A 24,559-nucleotide genomic window follows, 5' to 3' on the forward strand; every position below is an offset into this window, starting at 1 on the left:
TCTGCTGGCGAGAGCAGTGAAGATGTTACACACAGCTGAAAAACAACATGGCTCATCACATTGTAACTGCAATAAATACTACTCTGTCTTAACCAATGCTTACTGTGGGTATCTGTATTCCTGATAATTTTCTCCCAGAATTCATCTTTAGTAGAGTTCATGCTCAGGGCTAACTGCATTTTTACACAAATATGTTTCTGAATAATGATGCAACATGCATGGTGATGAAGTCAAGAAAATTAGAAGCAGGGTTTATGAAGTAATTTTGGCTACAAAGTTATTTATTTCTAACTTTCTCATAGTTAAGTATTTCTCAGATTTAAATTTCTCATTTTATTCTTACTTCTGTGGGATATGTGTTTCTCATTTAGCCAGAACTTCATTAACACAAAGAAATAAATGCAAGGCCAAATCCCACTCCCATGCATAGGTTCATGACAGGGATGTTTTCAGAATGGGTTACCATTTTTCTTCACATTCAGTTTAAGTACTACCCATGCAGGTTTCTGTATATAAAATCAACATCCATAGAACCTAGTTTGCAAAGTCTTTAAAAGCATAACTTAATAATTAAAATATAAATTACTAATTGTCATTTACATGTTACAGATTTAGATAGGTGTTCAGGTGACAAAACACTGTATATATTTCTGATACAGATGTATTATAAAATGACAAACTGAGTGTGGCAATGCCATGGAGACTACACTGCAGTAAAAGCACCACACTGGATTTTTTTCACCTTGACTAATAACCTAATTGCAGACAATGCTTGAACATGTGTTTAATTTCACTTATCTTTCATATAGTGTACACTGTGACTGAAGCCCATAGCTGGGCTGTGTACTTCAGTGCTCTGCTGAGCAGCATTCTGATCTGAAGTCCACCTGAAAAAATTAAGCCTTTAATTAAGGTTTCATCTTAATTTTGATTCTGGACACGTCATTGAGAGTGCATGTTTCATACTGTCTTGACTCATATTATGCGGTTGAATGCATACTTTGGGTCTTCTTTGCTCAGATGTCTTTGTAACATCTGCTATTTACCCTGAATTATGTTTCATGTGCTGTTATTTCCAGGTGGTGAAACACTTGTGCTATGCACAAAACAGAGATCAGAGTCAAAGCTGTTTGGTCTTTCCTGCAGTTGTATTTCCAGCATTTGGACTTCAGTGAAAATATTTTACTAAATAATCTGGGTCACATAACAACATTCTGTGTGATGAAATGCAAATATTTTGCATAGAGCGTGATATCTTCCTTTTTGGATTAGATGTAAATGGACTTCAAGGACAGATCAAGACTGCAACAAAAGTTATATCCTGGGGAGAAAAGTGACTCTGTGGATTCATCTCAACACTAAATGAAGAACTGTATAAGCTCTTCTTTCAAATTATGAAATTTAATGAGATAAAAACCTACACTTTTCAAGTTGAAGCCTTCTGCCTTTGTGAGAATTTCATCCATCTGATTGGAAAACAAAATTGCAGGTTTATTAAGTCTCAGAATGAGCATCAGGAGTAAAAGTATCTAATTTTCCTAAAATTCATTTATTCCCTATTACGTTTTCTTAGTTGGGCAAAGGAAATAAGTGACCACATTCTTGGGAAAAAATATTTGATATTCAGAAGGCTATGATGTGGAAGAAAAAGCTCTTGCCCAGTTAAAAAAAAAAAAATAAATCAAATGCAACTAATGGAAATACACCACTGATATACACAGCAGACATTTCTGACATACCTGTGACTGGATGAACAAGTGTAAAGACACACATTTTAATTGGTGATCGCAATCAGGGATTAAACCATGCAGTCAAACTACAAACTTATTTAGTCAAAATAATAACAGATAACTTCCTATATCTTTATATCCTTATTCTGCTAATAAAATATCTCCAGAAGAAAATGAGCAGTCGAATCAGGACAAGAAGTAAATATATTTTATATACCTCCTTGTAATCTCAACCTTATCCATGCTTGTCTTTCAGCATAAAAAGTTTTTTTTAGTTTTCAGCATCTGAAGAGTCCAAAGTGAGTGCCTTGTTAAGTCTCACAATCACAACTAACAATGAACTAACAAACAGGAAAAACAAGTTCAGCTTGGACAGAAAGGTTTTTCTTCCCAGTCTGGATTTCTCTAAGATTCATCAGTTTTGCTCCTCTTCATTCTGGCTGCTGAGGTCATGGTGTCTTTTATAGGAAAACAAGCAGCTTATAAATTTTCAGCTCTGCAAGCTTTGGAAGTTGATGGAAAATCCCCAGCCTCAGGGCTTAGCTGGCTAAGAAAACACTACAACACCACATTTTTTTGTAGTCACTCAAATATAAAAGCCTTTCAAAAGAGATGAAAATGCTCACAGAGTGTTTGTCTTGGGCAATCCTTCTTCTGCACACAAGAAGCAACTTGATTAATTTTTACCTTATAATGTTAGGCAAAAATTACCCCTATTCCTCAGGACTCTAGGAAAGTGTAGGGTGACAGACACAGTCTGGAATAAAGCGAAATGGAGACTACCTGCTGCAGTCAGTGTGTGTTTGTGCATTGCTTCTTTCCAAGGGACACTACCTGTGCAGGATGAGCAGCACCCAGAAACAGACAAATATGCTGTTCAGTGTCAGAGGCCTATCAGGTCCCTGTAGCACAGAAACTCTCTTGGTGAATTTTATTTTTGCCAGCAGCTTTCTCAGCAGAGCATCATGTCCCTGCCTGGCAGTGAAACTTGACCACTCAGCAAAGAAACGTGCTGGGGCCAGGCTCTGCTGTGGGACTCCTAGGACAAGGATGCCTGAGAAATACAGACCAGGTGATCACAGCTCCTCCTTTTGTTGCACCTACCCTGGAAATATAGAAAACTACTTTTTTTTTGTCATATTGAATGATTCACTGATATTGATCCAACGGCTGGGAAGAAGGTTGTCAACATGCTCGAAGATTTAGAGAAGCCAGACTGCCTTGTAAGGTGGGAGTGGTCAGAGCTGTGAAAAACAACAGGGTGCTGAGCTACAACTAGCTGCACCCTTCTGCAACCAGCCTGGTAAAGGAACTGCAACTCAGTGGGCCCTCATATCTGGCTGCTCCCCTCTGTTCTGTCTGGTGGCCGTGACGGCTGTCTCCCCACAGAGACAGAGAGGGACCAGCTCTGCCCACTCATGCTTCTGCTCTGCTCAAATGCTCCCAAATAATCAAAGCTGAATTTTTAAATTAATATAATAACAAAAGAACAAAAGAATCCAGATTTTTTTATTTATTTATTATTCCTCAGGCTTCTGGGGTCTGTCCATATTCTGAATTTTTTCTTCAGATTTTAATCCAAAAATGAAATCTGACATAATCACCAGAATCCAAGACCTACGGTTCTAAAAACAAAATTCCTGTACTACGGGAGTAATGATAAAATCATAAGTATAACTGTCCTATTTATTTTCTCCCTCAAAACTATTAAAGAAGGTGGTGGACTGAAGCAGAGCACTAGCACACAAAATCTGTCTATGCATATGTTAAAAAGAAATGTATAGTTAAAGAACAAGGAAAGTCAGAAAAAGATTGAGGTCGCTCTTTACCAAATGGTGTAACAATCCCTAAAATGCAAAAATCCCTAAGCATGAATTGAAAAGTTCAGTGTTCAGAAGGGGATAAAAGAGGGCTGCTCTAAAACTTCTGCTTTTAAAACTAGCACTGCACATGCAGTTACCAATTTACTCTGGAACTGAAACTATGGGCCAGATTAATTTTTTTTTTCAGATCAGCAAAATAAATAAAAAAATATTTTAGAAAAATTATTTCTACCAATTTGTAATCAGCTTCAGACTTTCCCTAATGGAAGTCAACTAGAAGTAAAATAGCTATTATCTAAACTGCATATTCAGACTGCTACACTTGAAAGAGCAGAATCTGAAAATGCAGAAATACAGAACATACCCAAATTTCCCATATGAAAGTCACAATCCACACCACATCATCTGAAATGTAATAGCTGTTTATAAGGCCAGTCACTGAAAACATCTTGCCACTGAACCATCCATTGACTTATCAATAAGCCTGCCCAGTACAGTATGCTCTTTTCCAACACGAAATCAATGAAATTGACAAAATTGAGTGAGTTGCAAGTACAGATTAGCTGGGAAGTGCAAACTGATGTCAGTGCAGCTATTTCTCCACCACAGGGGGCCTGAAACTGTGAGCTTGCAAACCTCTTCATTAAAGGGCAAAGCTCTAGCCTTCCTTTCAGTAGCACCCAACCATAGTGACTTTGCGGGCCAGGGGTGGGAATTACTGGCGTGGGCCTCAAAGACAAGTTTGATTTTCAAAATCCCAAAACCACCTGCAAGAAATTTCTTATCCAAGTCCTGCCCTAAGAATCTCAGTCTGGGCACTTCCACTGACATTTTGTGACCTCTCCTGAGGTTTGGGTATTCACCTTTCTGCCAACACAACCATGTTACTTACGGACTGCATTTCCACCATTAATCACAGAAATCTATCAGTCATGGAATGATACATTCCAAGTGCTGGGCTGCAAGTTAAGTGATGAAGAAAGTCTCTATAGCTGTTTTTTGAGAAAATGGATTTGTTTCTTCTGTCCTTTTTCAACAGGTCTGGTAGGCTTGGCTGATAACTTCAGCAGCTACAATTTCTGTGCAAAGGTGTAGCGGACTAATTTTTTAAATATTGTAATATTAATGAAAACCTCAAATATCTTAGAGTCTGTGACAGCTCATAAGATTAGTGAAGCTAACCATCTAGTATAGGTTAGGATCTATGCTCCCAAGATATTATATTGCCCAGCTGATTTCAGGAGACAAAAATCTTGCAAGATTTGCCATTCATGCAAGGTGCATAGGCCTGGTTATGTTATTTCCCTACAAAGATATGCCTCAATTTTCAGCATCAAGGACTGAACCTTGTTCTTAATTCCCAGGCAAGACACTAACACAGCACCTGGTTTATAATGGCTTAATGCAAAGAGCACTGCAGCATGTCCAGGCTTCTGGATCTTTCTCACCCATCTGAAATCAGAATTTTCACTATCTGACAAGAACTGACAAATGAGAAATATCTTCTGCTTTCATACAAAAAGGAGCCAAGAAATCTGGTGGGTATCTGAAACATGGCTGTGTACCTCAGACTGTATCATTTCAATGTGAAAATATTCAAGATATTGGAGTGGCAGATGAACCCACCACCCAACAGCAAGCAACAGAACATGGCATGGAAAGGAAAAGCCAGGAGCTCTGGGATAGCATGTCAGACAGACATATGCTGAACAAGCTGATGAGAAATACTGGTAGTATTTAATCAGTAATAAATATCAGCCAATCCCAACTAGAAGATGGAATCTTCTACTGTTACATCAATTAAAGGTAGAGATGAGTGTTGTGCTGAAATGACAGAAATGCAGTCCTTCTGAGTGACGACTGGAACCTGACCACTGAAGCTGATGGATCTTTGCTCTTCACCAGTTTGCTTTTCCCACCCTGAAGGCTGCATCCTAAGAGAAGGAAAGTACTGTAACTTTAAACCTGAGACAGATGCTTTAGAAGTCATCACTCTTTGGATTTCATTATTCAATAGTGAAAGGACCAAATTACAAGATACAGTAATGGAGTTTCAAATGACACTGATTATAATCAACTTTTAAATTTTCTTTTAAACCCATGGACTGCTAATTCTTTGCAATGAAGCTTGATATACTGTATTCAGAAATGGTTTTCTGTAGATAAGTAAAAATATGACCTAATTAGGTAACAAAAAAGAAGCTTCACTTACTAGTAAGAGCAAAACTATTCCTTCATTTCTGTGAAAACTGCAATACAATCTGTGTACAGTTTCACCTAGCTTGATGTCTCACCTCCTTCCACAGACCAACATACACTATATACAGATGTACCTTTTCCAGCATGACTGTCAGTGATTGTTGGGTTTAATGCTAGTGAACAATGGAACTTAGATCAGGTAGGAAATAAACGAAATTTTTAACTGTCTTGCTGGATATGATTTGGAGCTGGCATTATTCTATACAGGAACAAGGTACAAAACTACTTAGGTTAGAGGTTTATGAATACCAGATATACACATCAGAAGGAGGCTGGCAGGTTAAGAAAGGACAAGCACTGCTCTGTAATAATAAACAACTGGGAAAGAAGGAAAGAGCATATGTGGCATTATATCTGGGAAGCTCATTTTTACCCAAGATAATTTCAATTACACTTTTTTATTGGATAGATGCTCAGTGTGGTAGAATAAATCTGCTTTGGTTTATACACTGCTATAGTTTACTTGATTCTCTCTGCTAAAGCAAAACCACCACCACCACCACCTCCACTCCCCCACCAAAACACAAAGACTGGGACCACAGTGGCAATGTGACAGAATACAGAGAATCAGCCCCTCAAACCTCCCCAGAGCACCACAGCAAAGTCCTGAAGCGTATTCTGCAAGCATTTCAGTTCACCAACTGAACTTCATGCACTGTGATTAATTTCCCTGCCACCATGTGGATTTCATTGCAGCACAGAAAACCAAATACAGACTTATGTATTTTTAGGATCAGGACCTACTTAACACAAGTCAGCCATGATTTGATATGTCTGTAATTAACATGCAGTTTGTAAATGTGAGAGAATTCTATATTTTAGTTCAGTTTGTGTTTTTCCCCAGAACAGCACGTATGTTGTTTCAACATTAGTGCTGAAGTTAAAAACTCTACAGTTACTGATGCTTATTTAAAGAATTAAAAAGTTGTCTAGTACAGCTGGGAGCAGAGATATAGGACCCTCATATTTAAAAGCACAGAGACCACCACTGGGGATGTTGCCCTTTTATGATTATTTAGCAGCTTCTATTTTTCACAAGAATTAATGTTCTAATCAGAATGCAACTGTATAATGCTTTTCTCATGCTGCTCATGTGTCACCAATTCAGTGATTTCCTTATGCATATGCTGGTCAGAATATTCAGATTGTTATTATCTGCTAGCAGAAGAGGTAATACAGCATTTCTAGCCACAAAATAGTGCCACAAAAAATGCTATAGTAATAGTGAACATCAGGGATGTATAATAAAAAAAGCAAAAAAAGACCTCTTGTTGCAGGACCATCCTTTGGAACTGTGCTTAGTGCAACAATCTGGATCTAAACAAGCATTAATATTCATAAGGTAAGTGGGTAGTTCAGCATCAGTCTTTTTTTTGCAGTGTTAGAAGTCATGCATTCAGTGCATGCATGCATGCTGTCATGCACAGGTCAAAAAGGATTTCTGTTACAGCAATAAAATTTTGCAAAGTTAGAGGCAAAGGCTTCCAACCCTGACAGTAAGCCCCTATGCTACAGTTTGTGCTAGAAAGTGCTATCTTTCAGGGTAGGATATAGACTGGATGTAGTGTCCCTAAGTTGCAAGGCCAGTGCTCACTAATTATACTGGGAAACTCTAGAATGACTTCTCAGAGAAACAACTGAGACTTCAGTGACACTTCAGAACAACTTTCTCTGAAACACTTAGAGAACTTAGTGTCCTGATGAGAAATAGTAAGCAGTGCAGTTACTATTTATGACAATATCCTTTAGGTATTTTTTCAGTTATGTACATTAATGCTAATTACTGGTTCAAACCCCAGCATTTCACACGTTCAATTCTGAAACTATTACTATGTTTGAAAAGTAGCATCTAAAGTAAGTGGTACTTTTTTTTAACTCTTCATAGTTAAATATGTTTAGCTCTTCATATTTTTTCACATTCCACTTGCTACTAGCTGAACACGAAAGAATTTGTATGCGACATGTATTGTCCATCATGCAAGCTTCTTCTCTTCTGGTCTACTTTTAAACATTTAAAACAATTTCTGTCTGCGGAGGTTGAATTGTACAAGAAAATTACAAGAGCTGAAGTTTTAACCTTACAGTTTTTACAACTTTACAAATACTCAAATTTGAAAGTTAGGTTATATTAATATGATATCATGATATGATCTGGTGATGTTGATATGATCAATTTAAAAGTAGTGCATATGTAACAATACTGACTTTAGCTTCTGATCCAAGATCTATTTTCTCCCAAGAATACATTCAGTGCACAGGACTGGCCAAAGACCACTGAAATCAATGGAAAGGCTACCAGTGACTTGGATGAAATATGGGTTGGGGTTTGAGCATAACACTGCTCTCTTCATTGCCCTGTCACAAGGGCTGAATTTGGCTTAGACAGAGGTAAAGCGGTTCATCCCATGTGCCTTTAGTAAATAGCACACAGTTTAACCCCACCATTTCACTTCCAGGAATTTGGAATATTTTGTTATGCTAGTTGTGTTAAGAAGCCACAACACTTGCACAGGTAAAATGAATGATGAAACATATACAGTTGTTTGTACTTACAAGTATCTGGCTTGAGCTGACTGTTGGTAATTCCAAAATACTGTGGATTTTCAATGACAGGAATCTTTGTCATTCCAATGATGACTGCATCTGGACCCCCCTCAGAAGAAGATGGAGTGTTACTGCCATTTGAGATGTGGTGGAGGGGACTGGCTGAATCATCGTCGTTGCTGATGACTGAAGAAGGACCTAGAGTTAGAAACAAAGATTTTCTTGTAACACAGTGTATGGTACTCTTCCCTCAGATGAGTAATTTACCTTTTTTTTTTTTTTTTTTCCCAGTTTTGGCCAGTTGTCCTCCATTCCTACAGTCAACAGCTCTCTTTGTGTGCCTTGTTGACCTTACCTCAAATATTTTGTATCTCTGGATGCAGATGGCGAACAGTGGTTTTTTTGTCCATTAGGAACTGGAATCAAAACAAGTTTTTGTACTGGTACATCACCTGGAGTAAATGTCAGTGTCCAGCACAGTCTGCCGCTGTGCAATATCTCAAAACTTCTTGAAATAATTTTGTCATTCTCAGAAATACACTATGGAATACGTACATTAACTTTTTACCTTATGCCCTACCTGAAGCACCGAGCAGTAACAGCACAAATCCAGGGAATGCCTGCCCTACCTGGCATTACAACAAAACAAAAGACACAGACCAAATGGGCTCATCCTGATGTGGGAAGCTGCTAAATTCTGACAAAACATGGTTCAGGGCCAAAATCCAGGAGACAATTTGCATAGTTCCAGAGATGCTGAGAAGAGTAGAGGAGTAAAACCTGGAGCTGCTGCAGAGAAGCTCATCTAGCCAGGGGCACATCCTACTGGCTCCCCAGTCCATATATGAATCTAGCCACCTTCCAAAAAAAGGTCTATTGTGAATGGCAATTTAGTGACAGTTTTTGTTTTGTTTTCACTCCATGCGTTGTATTTTTAATGAAAGTGCCACACGGATAAAATCTTGTAAATGGATTTTTAAAAAATTATCTTGCTTAGCACAGTGTCCCACTTCTGTGATATCCAGGAGTCTTTGAACTAACAAATCAGCAGAGATAACATTCGAACTATTGACATCTAACCATGTCACTTAAATTCCACATTACTTCTTCTAGTTTTAGAAAACCAGAAGCACTATTTAGCAGCATTTTGCCTAATGACTGAAGAGACAGCAGAGATCACACATATTTCACTTCATTCTCTATCCACATTAACTAAAGTTTTTGGGATGACATTCACATCTTTTAATTGTAACAATCAAAGGACAATGCTAGAAACAGATGGAAAAAAACCCCCTCTGGAAGTACCTACTCTGAAATAACATCTTTTGCCAACTGCATTTAGCTTTTGGGGAGCAACAACAGCTTGAGCAAATGTCCCCCCAAAGAAGGGGACAGAAGACAACACCTTGAGGACAATAAAAAGTGTTTACTTCAATTCACTCAATTGCAATATGTTGGACTCCCAGACTGAGTTTTAGACTGGACAGAAGGAACACTGTAAAGGCAAGACAGAGCTGAGTAGCCTGTCACGCAGATGGCAGCTTGTCTGCAAGAGAGATAGAGAATGCAGAGGAGAGACCAGCAGGACCAGCAGATTCTGTATGCACATTACTGAGAGCATAAGAGAAGACAAGCAGGATCCACTTCAGCAGACACACAGCTGAAGAACCAGATGAGAAAAAGAATAGTCCCAAGCACAGCAAAGAAAGGGCAGCTCTAAAGAAACTCCTGCTCTTCTGTGGCTCACCGTATTATTAACAAAATCACTTCATCATTACGCAGCCTGGCTTACAGTCATAAAACTTAAATATCCTGGGATGTGGCTATTCAACCCTATATTTCGAGACACAAGTGTATTCACACCCCTGTCCAGCTTTTCTTTCTCCCCAGCTGGTTTAATGGTGCATGAGGGAAATGTTCTCATAGTTTGAAAAAGTACTTTCCCCCAGCCTGAAATACTAGAAGTAATTTTTCAAATACCTGGCACTTTATGGGAAACTCACTGTTGACAAATGTATATAAAGCCTAGATCTCTGCAATTAATCAAGTGAAATACTCATACCAAGGCTGGTTTTGTCATTACTGATCACTCAGATCCCCACATGATTGACTCTATTGGGAAAGATGCCAGGATAAAGAATTTTTGGTAAAAAAATCTGTAATGAAGGGCAGAGCCTAACAAATTGTGGGAATAGGCCACTCAGATGGCATAATCAATATTTATATTAAATCACAACATATTTTTCAGATGCCTAAGAGTTGTTTGCACAAACATTTGGAGTGCAACCCATTTAAAACTGCATTCAGTTTTTGGTAGATCCATGCATCTCTAAACTTTCTGAATCTCTATTTGTTGCTCAAAAAAAAGCAGGCTGTTTAATACTTTCTTGGGAAAACAAAATACTTTTACACTAATATACTTTAGTATGCGGATCAAATCCCTTCTCTCAAAGCAAATAGGGCAATTCTCTCCACTCTGAAGCTTAATAGATGCATGTCTTTAAGTCCTTTTCAGTCCTGCTGTTCTCTGCTGCACAGGAGGAGGCTCTTTTGTCATTGTTTGCTTCAAACATACATGCTGTGATGGCAAGGAAAAGTGACCATTACACAATTTGAGATGTTAACGTGGGATAATGACTAAGGAACTCAGCCTATTCTTTGAATAATTTCTGCAGTACTTCAAGATCTAATTTTGTATGGCGAAGCACTATTTTCAACCAGTATAAACTGCAAAGGGCTGCAGATGAAAACTAGACAACTGCTCTGTAAATCTGCTCAATTAGGTTTATTGGTAAAAGCTAGTCTACTGGGTGGTATGAAGCAGGTTCCAAGTATATACAGCTCTCTGATGTAGGTGACGAAAACCTGGAAAATTAGGCAACTTTCATGCTAATTCCCGGCAGTACAAAACAGTTTAAGAAAAATTCAATTCTGGGAATCTTGTTGCTATATCACCTTGTGATCCCTCTTATTAGCAAAATCTCATGCAATGGTTTTTGTGAATAGTTGTTTGCATTCAAAAATCCTATTCCCTGTCTATTTCTTCTCTAATTAAGACAATCAGAACCCCTCAGATGGTTTTTTTTTTTTTTTTTGGATTAGAGGCAGATGAGTTCATATCCTTTCAAACTTCCCTTTTCCTGACCTTTTTGATCAATGTGAACAAACTTTTACATAGACCATTTCCATGCTTGTTTACTTGCTAGACTATTTACTCATCAAAAAGTTACATTTAATTGTTTGAGTGCACTAAGCCACATTACAGCTAGAGACCGGCCACTTCTGCAGCTGGTTATGATACTCAAGTAATGTAAAAACATTTCTAGGATGCAAGACGAGACTGTCACCTGTGCTGATAAGAAATGAGAGCTGCCCTTTTCTGTGCTCAAAATGAAGGATAATTTCTTGAACAGCTTGGAGTGTGGTTTCATCCAACATTAAATGTGGTCACTGAATTACTTGTCAAAGGTAGAACAAGTATGGTAATTACACTCAGTCACCTACTACTGCCTCTGTTTTTCATAAAATCTGCACTTTGTTTTACACCTGAAATCTGAAAATTTTAGACAAAATGTAGTAGGTTAGAGTGAAAATCATGGGCGATCAGTAATCACTAGCTATTACCAGGAGCTGATTCACAGTTGGCTTAAACTTTTAAGAAGACCCCAGAGACCTTCTACCAGTGTGCCGCCCAGAATCTTCCCTTGATTTCATTTTTAGACAATTTTTCTTAAGAAGACAAGTTGGAACCAGACAAGAATCTATAATCTGCTTTGGGGAAGACGTGGGCTACCCACCATGGAGATGAATTTCTCTTCTACTTGATATTAAGCTAAAGACTTATCCACAACACCTAGGCTTATGAAAACTTCCTTTTGTGTTCAAAAAATGCCCAGAAGCTCTCTAAAAAAGTTGTGACATATAAGAAAACCAATTTTATTTGAAACTGATGACCTATGATAAAGCCAAAATGCCTCCAACAGCTGGGCAGGGAATTATCCTCAACACATAATATGGGGACAGCCAGAAATAGCAAACTTTACTTACTGCACATCCCAAGAAGAACTGTGCTATCCTTCGAATACTGTATGTCTGCACTGTACTTTACCTTGGTGGTGCCAAAAGAATTTCCCTAGGTTAAGAAATAAAATGTAATTCTATTATTTCCAAGGTGTGCTATTTTTGAACAGGCAAAGGAGAGTCATTATTAATATGTGCAGCTTTTCATGACAGGAAAGGCTAAGAAAATTGAGATTGTGCAGCCTGCAAAAGAGAAGGCTTCAGGATGACTTCATTACATCCTTCCAGTACCTGAAGAGAGCCTATAGGAAAGATGGAGCAAAACAGTTTACGAGAGTGTGCAGTGACAGGACAAGGTGCAATGGCTTCAAACTGGAAGACAGTAGGATTAAATTAGATATTAGGAAGAAATACTTTACTGTGAGGGTGGAGAGGTACTAGAAAAGGTTGCCCAGAGAAGCTATGGATGCCCCATCCCTGGAAGCATTAAGGCCAGGCTCGATAGAGTTCTGAGCAACTTAGTCTAGCTGAAAGGTGTCTCTGCCCATGGTCAAGGGGGTGGGAACTGGGTGGCCTTTAAGGTCCCTTCCAACCCAAGCCATTCTATTATTCTATTCTATGGTTCATTATACTCCTATTACCATCAGAGTTAATGCAGATTTAACATGCATGCTACCAAGACCTATCTACACTGCTATTTGTTGGAGATCTATTTCTCTGCAACACATATCACTCCAGATATCCCTTAAGTCACTAATGGCTCAAGCACACTGGAAGACAACTGAGGAAATAAAATACCACAAAACCTACCTCAATTTTAGCTTTGTGGTTGGAGCTGTGTATTTGCAATGATGCATATACTTAACTGTTAGGAAGCAGGTCATGTAAAAAGCAGCATTTATAGACATAATTTGTGCTGTAATGCCTCAATAAATATAACTCCTTAAAAATTATGTTGATTCCTAGAATGGTTTCTCAATGGACCTTGCACTAGCATTGCCTCTTAGTTCCCCTGGGAACAGGGATCAGCCTGCGCCAAGACATGGTAAGAGCACACTGGCAAGTTAAAAGCACAACAGTGAATGTATGTCACATCAGTCAGCACCTCTGCTAAATCCAAACCTATACTGAATATTCTCCTTTTTTCCTTTTGGGAGAGATTTATTTTTTCAGTAGTTAAATACATTGTTCTGAAAGGTAATTACAAAAGATTTCTTGTCCTGTGAGATTCCCATGTTTGCTGTAGATTTTTATGTCTTCTTCATGCTTGAAATGAAAGTATTATGCTTCAGCAAGAGCAGATATTCATTTTTCCCTCTTATCAAAGCAAGAGCCAACTTTCTCACCAGAAGAGACACCTTTTCAGCTTTATTCTAAAAATTGTGCTCTTATCTTTTACTCCCTCTGGAAGACAAGTAACTGATCACAGCTTGGCACACTTTTTTCTGACTAAGGTGCTAAGTCTTACTTCAAATATTCCTTTGTATTCCCATGTTCAGAAACTGTGGTGCTAAACATGTGGTACCAATTCTGTTAGACTGGACAAGAAAGCCAGCACAATAGAGAGAAATGCAATTATAGAAAAAATATTTTCTACTATTGGTTTCTTAAAATGCAGTATGTTGCATATAGGGAATTGAATTAAAAGGTGTAAATAGAACTCAAGAAAAAACCCAAAACCAAACCAACCAATCGACCAACCAAAAGAAGACTGAATATGCTTCAAAAGAGAAACAAGTTACGTCTTGCTTTGTTTGGTGGAGATGTTCAAAGTGAAGTCAGATTGTTCTGCAAATCTAGAGTGGACTTACTAAAAGTATGGTCTTTGCTTTGCAGTTGCCAATGCTTGTAATGAGGGAAAGCTCAAGGCAAGGCACGCCCATGTTTTTTAGGAGTTCAGCTGCGTGGAGCAATAGCACATCTTGCCTCTACCCACCTTCTAATTGACCTTTCCTGTCTCATTTCCCCAGCCCTGCCAGCTACCCAGACAGCAGCCATTAGTCTTAGCCTTTGTGTAGCCAGCTCTACAATCACTGTCACATGCAGTTGCAAAATGTGTATTAGGGTATCCTCCTTTGTTTGTGGTGAAAAAAAGCCACAAGATCACCACAAAAAGCATTATACCTGAGCCAATCCTGCTAAACTATATTGCTTTTCACAGATCAAAGAGTGCATGTCCTTCTACCCTGGAACAATACGCTGAGCCAAAACCCACACTGTTACACATTAAGTCTGTGACTCAGAAAACTGAGACGTGCCAGGCTTTAGTGTTTAAAGGATAAACAATTTCACATCTTCTGACAGGTATCATCAATCTGTTTAACTGATTTACACCCACCAGTGCTTGTTTAAGCTTGTATTCTGTTGCTTCTTGACAAATGAGATGAGAAAAACCTTTTGACACTGCCCAAGAAGTTCAGTTCCATCCAAGAGGATGCTCCCAGGAAGTCAGAAGAACCCCAACAAAGTGCTGGAAATCATCACATCCAGTAGACAAATACCTCTGTTCCCTATCAGCATGCACTTCTAACATTCTCTGAATAACAAAAGTAAGTAGGATTCTTCAAGGTCTCTCAAAGGAGAGTGGAAAACCAGGGTTTAAACTCCAGAAGCAGCCCCTAGGAATCTCCTCACTTACAACTATTGCGAAACAAAGCAGAGAAATCAGTTTGAAAATCATGATGAAACCAGACCAATTCAATGGTGAATTGTTTGGTTTGGGTGATCCAGGATAAAAGGTAGTTTGCCTTTGTTTTCATGTGAAAAATCAGTGTTTGGCATTTTGTTTTAGCTTCAGAAGAAGCCTAAATTCTTTGGTTTTCACTGTATCACTTTCATACAGAGCAAATTATCTACGTTGTTGGATTACCTTCATTTGGACATGGAATAATTTCAGTAATGCATATCTTTGAGTCTAATGAAATAGCAGGTATGTTATTTAGCTTTACAGTACAAAATTTCCCGTGTTGCTAGGTGTCAAGATGCCTTTTCCCTAAAACACATGTTCATCTTGCAGGAAAACTTATTTCAAATGCCTAGCTCCTCTACAGAGGAACAAACAAACAGTTTGGGTAATTTCCATTGACATGACTATGCACAGATTTTAGCCACTCAGTATTTCATCAGGGCTTTTTGTTCTGGCTTTGAATCTAAGAGCCACAGCTGCATATTTGTTTGCTTGGGTTTTATTCTGGTGCGTGACTGTGAAAGAATCCCAGTCAGCTCCTTTCAGCTGCCCTTCTCCTCACAACCTCCTCTATACTCCCCTGTATCCATGTATTCCTACATCCCCTCACACGCAAGCCTAGAGCAATTGTTTCTGCAAGGGATGACTCCCAAGGATAGCCTAGGGGAGCCCTTCATAATGCAAGTGGCTCCTGAAAGTCATGCAACCTACAGGGTGCAGGGATAAAGACATGGGTGTCTTGGTCTGCGGCAGACTGGCAAGACAGTTCACCCAAGAAACCTCCTTTGCAGCAAAGCCCTGTAGGAAAAAGAATGAGGTGTCTAATGCATACTGAATTTGCTGGTATTGTCTGGACAGGATGGAAGGTTCCCAACCCCTCTGCCCTGCTTTCACTCCAGGGCCAGCTGTTCCCAGGGGTGCTATCAGCAAAACCTCAACCGACATCACAAAGGTTGCTGACTTCTTCTTCCCTTTCAGCCAGAATGGAAAACATTTGTGAAACAGATCTAATAACTCCAATCTGGTATACATTGTCACATTCTTATGCACTTTAACCAATAAATCCACTTTAACCAATAGATCATCCACAATGAGGTATGCGCTATTATTATTTTTGATTTGGAGGCAACAGGAAGAGCACTTTGGCACTGAATTACCCAGTACCTAAGTGGGATCTCTGTCAAAGTCATGACCAGAATGTGGGAGGAACTGGTAGCCCCAGCTGTCAAACCACAGAGCCCTTTGGGACTCATGGCCCTCCTCAGCTATAGGATGAATGGTGGCTATACAGCTGTCCACTGCTTTGTGGACACGTTTGCAATATCTGCAGCTCAGCTGATGTGCCCTATTATGAAGAATGAGGAATTTATGGCCTCCCATTATTGGTAGTCATATGAAACACAGACCTAAGAAAAAAATCTAGCTGGGATGTGGCATATTAATCAATATGAATACATGAGCCAGAGAATTAAAGAAACAAGGCAGAAAATGTAGAAAAATTTAAGAAAAAATGATTTATCATTTTTTAATACAGATCATCAGCACTATTCATTATAGTCACCTGCAGGCTTTGATATCTTGGAAACATGGGTAAAACTACTATCCTTCAAAAATGCTACAGTGAAAAATCACCTCAATAATAAAAAAGATCAGCTGGAATGTACTTGCTGGCATCAAACAAAAAAAATAATAATTCACCTGAAATTAAATCTTTGTTGCCTTTCATTACATTTAAGAACTATTTAATTAAATAATTAAATAATTAAAAGAACTGTTTCCTTACAGACTTCTCATAAATAATCTAAGTGTGAGCATTCCCACTCCAAAGACTGGAAATGAGGTCCTCTATTGTCTAGAAGATAAATACAAAGTGTACAGAAGCAATAAAATTTTCCCCATGCTGCTTTGACTGTCAGAGAAAAGATATTTGGAGTAGTTAACTTGAATAATTTTCCTAATTCTGTTCAGTTAAACATAGTTAGATGATAAGGCAGATATGCTAGATTGAGGAGAAAATCTCCCTGATTTTGAATTGTATTTGATTGTGCAGGGTTTTTTAAGGAAAAAAAAAAAAAAAAAAAAAGCATTACCAATGACATTATCTAAATTTTTTTAAGCCTCAATGATTATTTCCTTTTATCTTTTGAGGAGCTACACAAGGATAGCCTTCCAATGCATGGTTACAATTTTTATTGCATGTCTTTGACAAACAGGAACTAAAAGCTCCATGACAAAAGTGCATTAAGAAAGACTATAGTAAAAACTTTGGAATAGGTCCCCAGGAATAGATCCTCAGGAACTTTGGAATAGATCTTGCTCCCATGAGCAGTGCAATTACTCATAGAAGACTCAGAAATCTCCACTTCTGGAGTTCTTGAAGCTGCATTAGGAAAAATATCTCTTAGAAAAGATACAGGTATAGCTGATACAGATTTAGGATAGGGATGGATCTCCCAGATGTTCCTTATCCCTAACCTTCCACAACGATAAAAAGACAGACCATGAGTGATATAGGAAACACTTTAGGTCTTCAAATGTTGATTTATGTCTATTCAGAACCAAAGGAAGCCCAGAGCTCAACAAATACACACAATAGCTCAATGAAATACCTATATTTCCACACATTAGCAGTTCACTTTTCCACCCCACAGGATAAAAATAGGTTTAGCTGGGTGAGAAGTACACTTGTGCTCTACTACACAGTGGGTTACTCTACTAGAACATACATTGTTTAATAGCATTATTTACATACAATTAATTTCAGTGGGAAATTTCCTTTTATTACTTCTGAAAAACTTTCATTAGTGAAAGTGTTAACTACATGACATAGTAACACAAAGTCTTGTCTAATTTCTTACCTTCTGTCAGTGCAAGATTTTTACAGGCCCCCAATATTTGCATGGGTTATAAAATCAACACTACAGTGAAATACATCTCTGATTGTTCCCAACAAGCATTCTAGAATAACAGCTTCCAAATATTTCTTTTGATTTACAACCCGACTAGCTAACATTAAACCTGACAAGCTACAAAGAAGCAAAACTAAATCAACCAAAACATCATATTCAAATTGTAAACAACATCTGCAGAAATCTGGTTTTGCTGTTCACTAAGCTCTCACTGAAATGATCTTACAGCCCATCTAGGGCTGTTTGGAACTTGCACTGACATGGACTGCCTCCTCTTCATCTCCAAACACTTCTCATCCTGGAAAACAGGTTTTAAAAATGAAATACAAAGGTCTACATATGCATGAAGAGAAGGGCGTGGGAAGGTGGTGAGCTAACACTCTTCCATATATTCCCTTTCAAGAAGTTTGCTTTCACCTTAGGTGAACAGGCTTTGGGTGCTGATGGCCCCAACTTTGCATGCATTTCAAAGATAGTAGCTGGCCTTTAGAATAGGGCTGCTGGAAGGGCAGAGGACTTCGGTACAGAAGACAAGCTGTCCAAAACTAGCCCTCAGTGAGCACAAAGGAAGACAGAGCTAACTTTCCTTTCTGAGCACTAACACCAGACATTTTATTCCCATTTATATTACATTACTTAGCAACAGTGAAACAGATTCCTTTTGTGTCTGTGCAACAGCAGCAATTTCTCTACAGAACCTGTCCCCAAAGCACTTAGCAACATACATATCTCAGGCCTTTAAACAGATCACAGGCCATGCTCAGAAAACCTTGATGGCCACAAAGAGACTGGCAAGAATCTTCTTCTGTGAAGTTTTTTGGTGCTCAGAAATCATGTGTCATGAAAAATACTTATATTTTAGGTGATATCCAGGTGAAGTATTTGGAACAGTCTTACCAGCAGACCCACTCTAACACTTCTTCTGTGCACCTCTAAGAAATCATAAGGAAAAGAAAACCAGTCATTTCCATTGTTACAGATTTTGGGATTATGCTCGATTAGATATTTTGAACACTGTTTAAAGAACAGTTCACTGTTGGAGATGGTAGGAAACATAACAGGCTGTTTGGAGGACTATCCCAGCCAAAATATCTTCAGATCAAAGATGCAGAATTGCCTTCCAACAACACCCTTCTTTCCCAAAGCACAATTCCTAAGGCAGTTAAGACTTATATTCTCAAAATCCTTTTCTAATGCAGACCTAAAAATTACTACAGTGGAGCAAATGACATTCATATATAGAAAGGAAACATGTCAAACTTCTGTTCCAGCAGCATCACTCACAAGCTATAGGATTAGCTGCACAAATTGACTGTCTTGCCTCTACATGATAAACCTCTACTGCCGTTTACAGACACCTCCGCCTCCTCCCTGCCACATGACGCCTCATCTGCTGGAGATTCCTCCTGTTACCTCTCTCCCGCCAGCTTTCCTTGAAAATGCTGCTATGGGAAGCAGGAAAATGCCACATACTCAAACCTATTTGCAATATATCAGCTAGATCAGCCATCCCAAAAAGTGGCCACACTACAAACTGTGGCAGTTTTTCTATAGCAGATTTGGAAATGGATGCATTAATTCTGAAATTGGTCAGGACACAACAATGAGGTTTTCTAAAATACTGGAGGCATCTCTACTTCCATTCTTCAGGGCTCTGAACAATCAAGAGTTTTTCTTCCTCCAGGATGCTCCACATAATATATTTATAAATTAATTCTGCTCCTTCTTCTGAGTATTTTTTTAATATCCCTTAGCATATTTTCTGATGAAATAAGCAAACATTTCTCCTCTGCTTATTTACTTACTTCCTCCTTTATAAAGACTTTCACCTATCACACTTAACTGAGTCTCTCTTGACCACCTGTCTCATCTATCCTCACTTTTTCTAACAACAACATGGCATCCTGTTATGTTGTCATTTTTATATTAGGATTAAAACAGCATTAGTACTTGTGAAATTCAAGTATTCTAGAATGACATTCATTTATTTTCAGTCTAGTGTCCTCTTTTATCAAAAATTCAGTCACGGCTGTTTCTTAGCAACAGATTTATCAGAACAGATTTGCATAAAAATCAAATACTCTCAAAAAGGAACTGCTAAAGAAGAGCCTTATTCCTAATCACCATTAAAAGCAAATACTATAAAGCAGAAGAAAATGGTTTTGTAATTCTACACAAAATCTACTGAGCACATATAGAATATTGGCACCAATTGAAGTAGATGACCTTATCAACTTTCCTAACTAATGTATCTCTGAACTGATATGTAAAAATCATCTTCTCATCTTCAGAGATCAATAGGAAAAAAACAAAAACCAGAAGTACAAACCATGCACAGCCACAATCCTCTATTGCACTGGACTAGATAAAAAATTGGCATCTGCAGTGGTCACACATAAAATGGTCTCAAAGGACCAAGCTGCAAAAGGCACACACCTGTGTGAAAAATACTCACAATCAATTCAACACAGCAGTACTAGGAAACCAATAATTTGACTTCAGAGCAGGAGCATAATTGGTATTTCATTCTCTAAAATCATCAGAGATTTATACTCTATCTATCTATCTATCTGTCTATCTATCTATCTATCTATCTATCTATCTATCTATCTATCACCACATTTATACCATAATGTCAGTAAACTCCAAGTTCTTAATTTTCACAGTCTTTAGGAAAAATTCATTTTCTCCCAAACATTTTTCTGTGCCTTACTTCTCTTTGCCAGATGAGGTTTTCCTATTTTTTTTTTTTTTAAGATCCAATATAATGTGCTAAACTCCAACTAGCTCGTTCATCACAAATGTAAAGCAAAGCAAATTCAGAGGTTGGGTGAAAGAGTCAAACCAAACACAAAGCATGAAATCCTTTGAATAGATAAGGTGGAATACCAAGAGTCTAATTCCGTTTGTCTTCATATCAGCCAGAAGTAAGTTATTATATTGACAATGGTTTGAAATTCCTATGAATGACAGTGAAATTAGGACTGCTGTCTTTTCATTAAGAATGATGACAATCTTTTTAGCAAATGCAGTCTTCTCCTGGTGTGGCACTTAGTTTTGGCACTTAGTTATGTCACTGAAAGATAGCATCTATAATATATGGCTGAACATGAATTATGTTAGGAATGGGTTAAAGTAATTAATCTGCATTATTCTCACAAGACAATGCCAAAAAGGTAATTGCCCATATTTGTACTACTACATTATAGAGAATGACAGTTTTATGTCTTCCTAATGTTTAACTGAAAATCTATAATATCCATTTCTGTTCCTTGCTGAAAAATTAATGTAGGACCAAAACCTGAAATTCCAACTCTGGTCATGCTCAGACAAAACTCTCACTGAAGCCAGTGGGAGTATTGCCAGGGAGAGGATTAAAGACGGTGTGATTTGCTGCATGCTACCAGACATGTAAAAACTACAGAGCTAGATTTTCTTTATGATGCTTCTGGGACTATTAAAATTAGGAAAATATTGGTCTTTCAGCTTTCAGTCATGCAGTCATGTGTGCTTGCAGGGAAGGGAAAAATGCAAGGCAGACAAGCCATCTTGCTGGAGGGTGCTTAATGGCAGGCTGGAAACCAGAAGCAGTGAACCCCCCTGCAGTATATCCCTTCCCTTCTCCTCTACAAGTCCCAAAAAGAGGCAGGAAACAGCAAAGCAGCAAGCCTGGATCCCTAGCAAACAGCAAGCAATAGCTGGATGGAGTACAGCAAGCTCATCATTACAAAAAATACTGAAGCCATCCACAATATTTATGCCATTCCAGCACCTGAAGCATGCCTGGGCATATGACCCTTTGGGAGGCTTTAAGCTGGGCCCTGTGCCACCGAGATAAAACAACTCTAAAGGTAGATGGCAGGAAGCAGTCAAGATATAACAGCTTCCTTTAGCTCTTGCCGGGGCAGGTGGACCACAGGAACCTGCTGCCCTTTAGGTGGGCTCCTGGCTCTGCAGGGGAGGATGCTGCTTTCTTCGGTTGTCAGGTTTTACTGGCCCCCATTGGGTCATATTAACTTAAATGGATACACAAACTCTTTTTTTAAAAGTACGCGATTTGTCAACTGAACATTTGGGATGGTTCTGTTTGTCAGTAGTTTCCAGAGGTATTAGAATCTGGTATAATAAAAGAGCTATGTTTAGCAGCCAATTTCTCCATATTTTCCTGATGTGGCAGCAGTGCCCAACGAATAAAGGTATGACAACCTGAAACAGCTAAGTTATCTAACCAGTCTGAAAAAATTAAGAAAAAAGTAAGTCCTGAGCTACTCATTTAAATTTTTATGAGAAAAATCCATGTCACTAAAGATTAATTTTAAAATGAAATCTCATTTTTAAGAGCATGATTACAAGAAGTAATAGTCCATAACTGCAGTGATGACAAGAATGTCAAATGATTAAACACCCCTGATTTGTTTTATAATGTTGTGGTTCCGGGTCAGAACCAGGGCTCTAGTGCAACCAGAAAAGCATTGGCACAGACCCTGTACGTCCTGTAACATGTAGGTGGAAAACCTAATGAATAGAGTTAAAATTACATTTATACTCTGTATTAAACAAATAAACTCATAGTGGCCTGATTAATGGCACCTGAAGCAAAGTCTGCATGTTTCCACATGGGAGAAAAAAGGGTTTTCAAAATTTCCATTCCCCTCTGAGAGGCAATGAAAGTCTTTGATTTAGCTGATCACAGGGTAACTCTCTGCCATCAATCTTCAACCTCTCTTCTTCCTCTGCCAAAGGTTGCCCTTTCCTGGCATGGGTAGCTGTCCCCGGCAATCACTGATCAAACTGCTATCCTGTGGGCAATTTACCTATCACTAGTGGTTACAGCTGCTCTCACCAGGTTCAGACCAGAACCCAAGAACAAAAAATGTCAAGAGCCTTGCAGTTAGGAACAACTGATTCTAGAGGCTATACCATCACCTCCTAATGACAGGTAACAACTTCGCCCTGGTACCAGAACAGTTGAGTTCAACAGCAACAGTATATATATACATATACATTTGGATTCATCAAAGTGTGAAGTTGCAGCAGGCAATGGAAACTTGGCATCTGCATTAGAAAGAAAAAGCATGATGATAAATCTTTGCCTTCCTCTTGAAAAGGCATGTGGCTCTTCACACTTTTCTTGAGACATTGATAAAGTCAGATAAAGTGTGCTTCTTTACCTGGAAGGAGACTGTGCCAACTCCCAAGGGCAAAACAACGCCGACATATGGGAAAAGGTAACTTGTTTTACCACACAGAAAGTAGAGGGCTTGTCTTAGCATGTTCTGCTTCAAAAACTGTACTTCAAATGCCCGGAGAAAGGAAGTGCTCAGGCAAATCACAGTCAACTTACCTGATTTTGATTCATACCCTCATAAGCAAACATATGCAGAGTTGATAATTTGAGCTGTATTTTAAAACCATTTAATGTATTTAAAAATTATACACCTGAGCAACTAGTAATAACACAGTTGTGTGCAGAAACCTTCACAAATGCTATTAGAGACAGAGATATCTATCAATGGGCTACTTGGTACACAGAAGACAGACTTCATCAATCCAGGCAGGCAGTTACATTACAGCATACAGGTAGTATCTCGGATTACCAAAAATTACTTTTGGCTCAGAGAAGATAAAACTAAGAGAGAAACTGACTTCCTAGATTATTTAAACCCCTGAATTTAATGGGAAAAGTCAATGAGTGGGTCTTACCAGGAGGAAGCCAACACTGATATTCTTTCATAATTTTGACTTCTGTCTCTTATTTACAGAAACACACAGTTCTGAATCTGAATGAAAATGGGAGTATTACATAAATGTTTTCTTTCAAAAAGCATAGACTTATCAAGATTTCATATTTTGTTCTAATTCTGATATTTAATCTCTACAGATACATAGAATCCTCTGATTTTTCCTAGGATTTTTAAGACATCTAACATAAGTGATGCAACTTTTTATGACTATGCAATGATTACATAGAACAAAGTACTAGGAATCTCTGATATGGCTAGCCCTATTGACCTTCTCTCTGAGACATTTGGGGATGAAAAGTGTGAGCTAATTTATAAGCTCTGACCTCAGCATCATGCTAACTCTCATAAGGAAACATTAAAATTTATTTAATGGCATGCATCTTTAGAAAAAGAAAAAGAGATTCTGGTTTATGCAGCATGGTCTATGCTGGTATATCTCCTGGAGTAAAGACATCATAAATACTTCCCTGAGGCAGGGATGACGCATCTATTCCTGAGGCATCGTATACTTCAATGCTGTAGACACTGAAATTTTGTTAAAACCCCTCAAGGGGATAACATGGTGATTCTTCAGTAAAACACACTAGTCATCAAGAAACTTCACAGCCAATTGCCCATCTGAAGTTTCATCACCCATCACCTTCTGGTCTCTGACTTCTAGTATCCAACATGAGCTATAAGAAGTTATTAAGGAACTGTCATCAGTGGTCGTGGTGGTGCATCCCTCCCCCCTCTAGGCCACACTATCACTCATGTGTGGTTCCCAACACACACTTGCATATTTTTGTTCTGTGCATCAGCTATCTTTGGAAGGTGTTATGGCTAGAATGGACAGTTAAAATAC

At 38.4% G+C, this 24,559-nt stretch overlaps 1 protein-coding gene across 5 annotated transcripts in view; it reads right to left on the reverse strand.

The window, feature by feature from the left end:
* Positions 1 to 24,559, reverse strand: part of NTRK2 (neurotrophic receptor tyrosine kinase 2) — a 193,473-nt gene that overhangs the window by 73,289 nt on the left and 95,625 nt on the right. For all 5 annotated transcript variants that reach the window (XM_030257432.4, XM_030257433.4, XM_030257434.4 and 2 more), the window contains one exon: positions 8,366 to 8,554. In XM_030257432.4, coding sequence (XP_030113292.1) covers positions 8,366 to 8,554 — 189 coding nt within the window. The remainder of the gene's footprint in view (positions 1 to 8,365; positions 8,555 to 24,559) is intronic.

Source organism: Taeniopygia guttata, chromosome Z, assembly GCF_048771995.1.
Source record: "Taeniopygia guttata chromosome Z, bTaeGut7.mat, whole genome shotgun sequence".
Lineage (NCBI taxonomy): Eukaryota > Metazoa > Chordata > Aves > Passeriformes > Estrildidae > Taeniopygia > Taeniopygia guttata.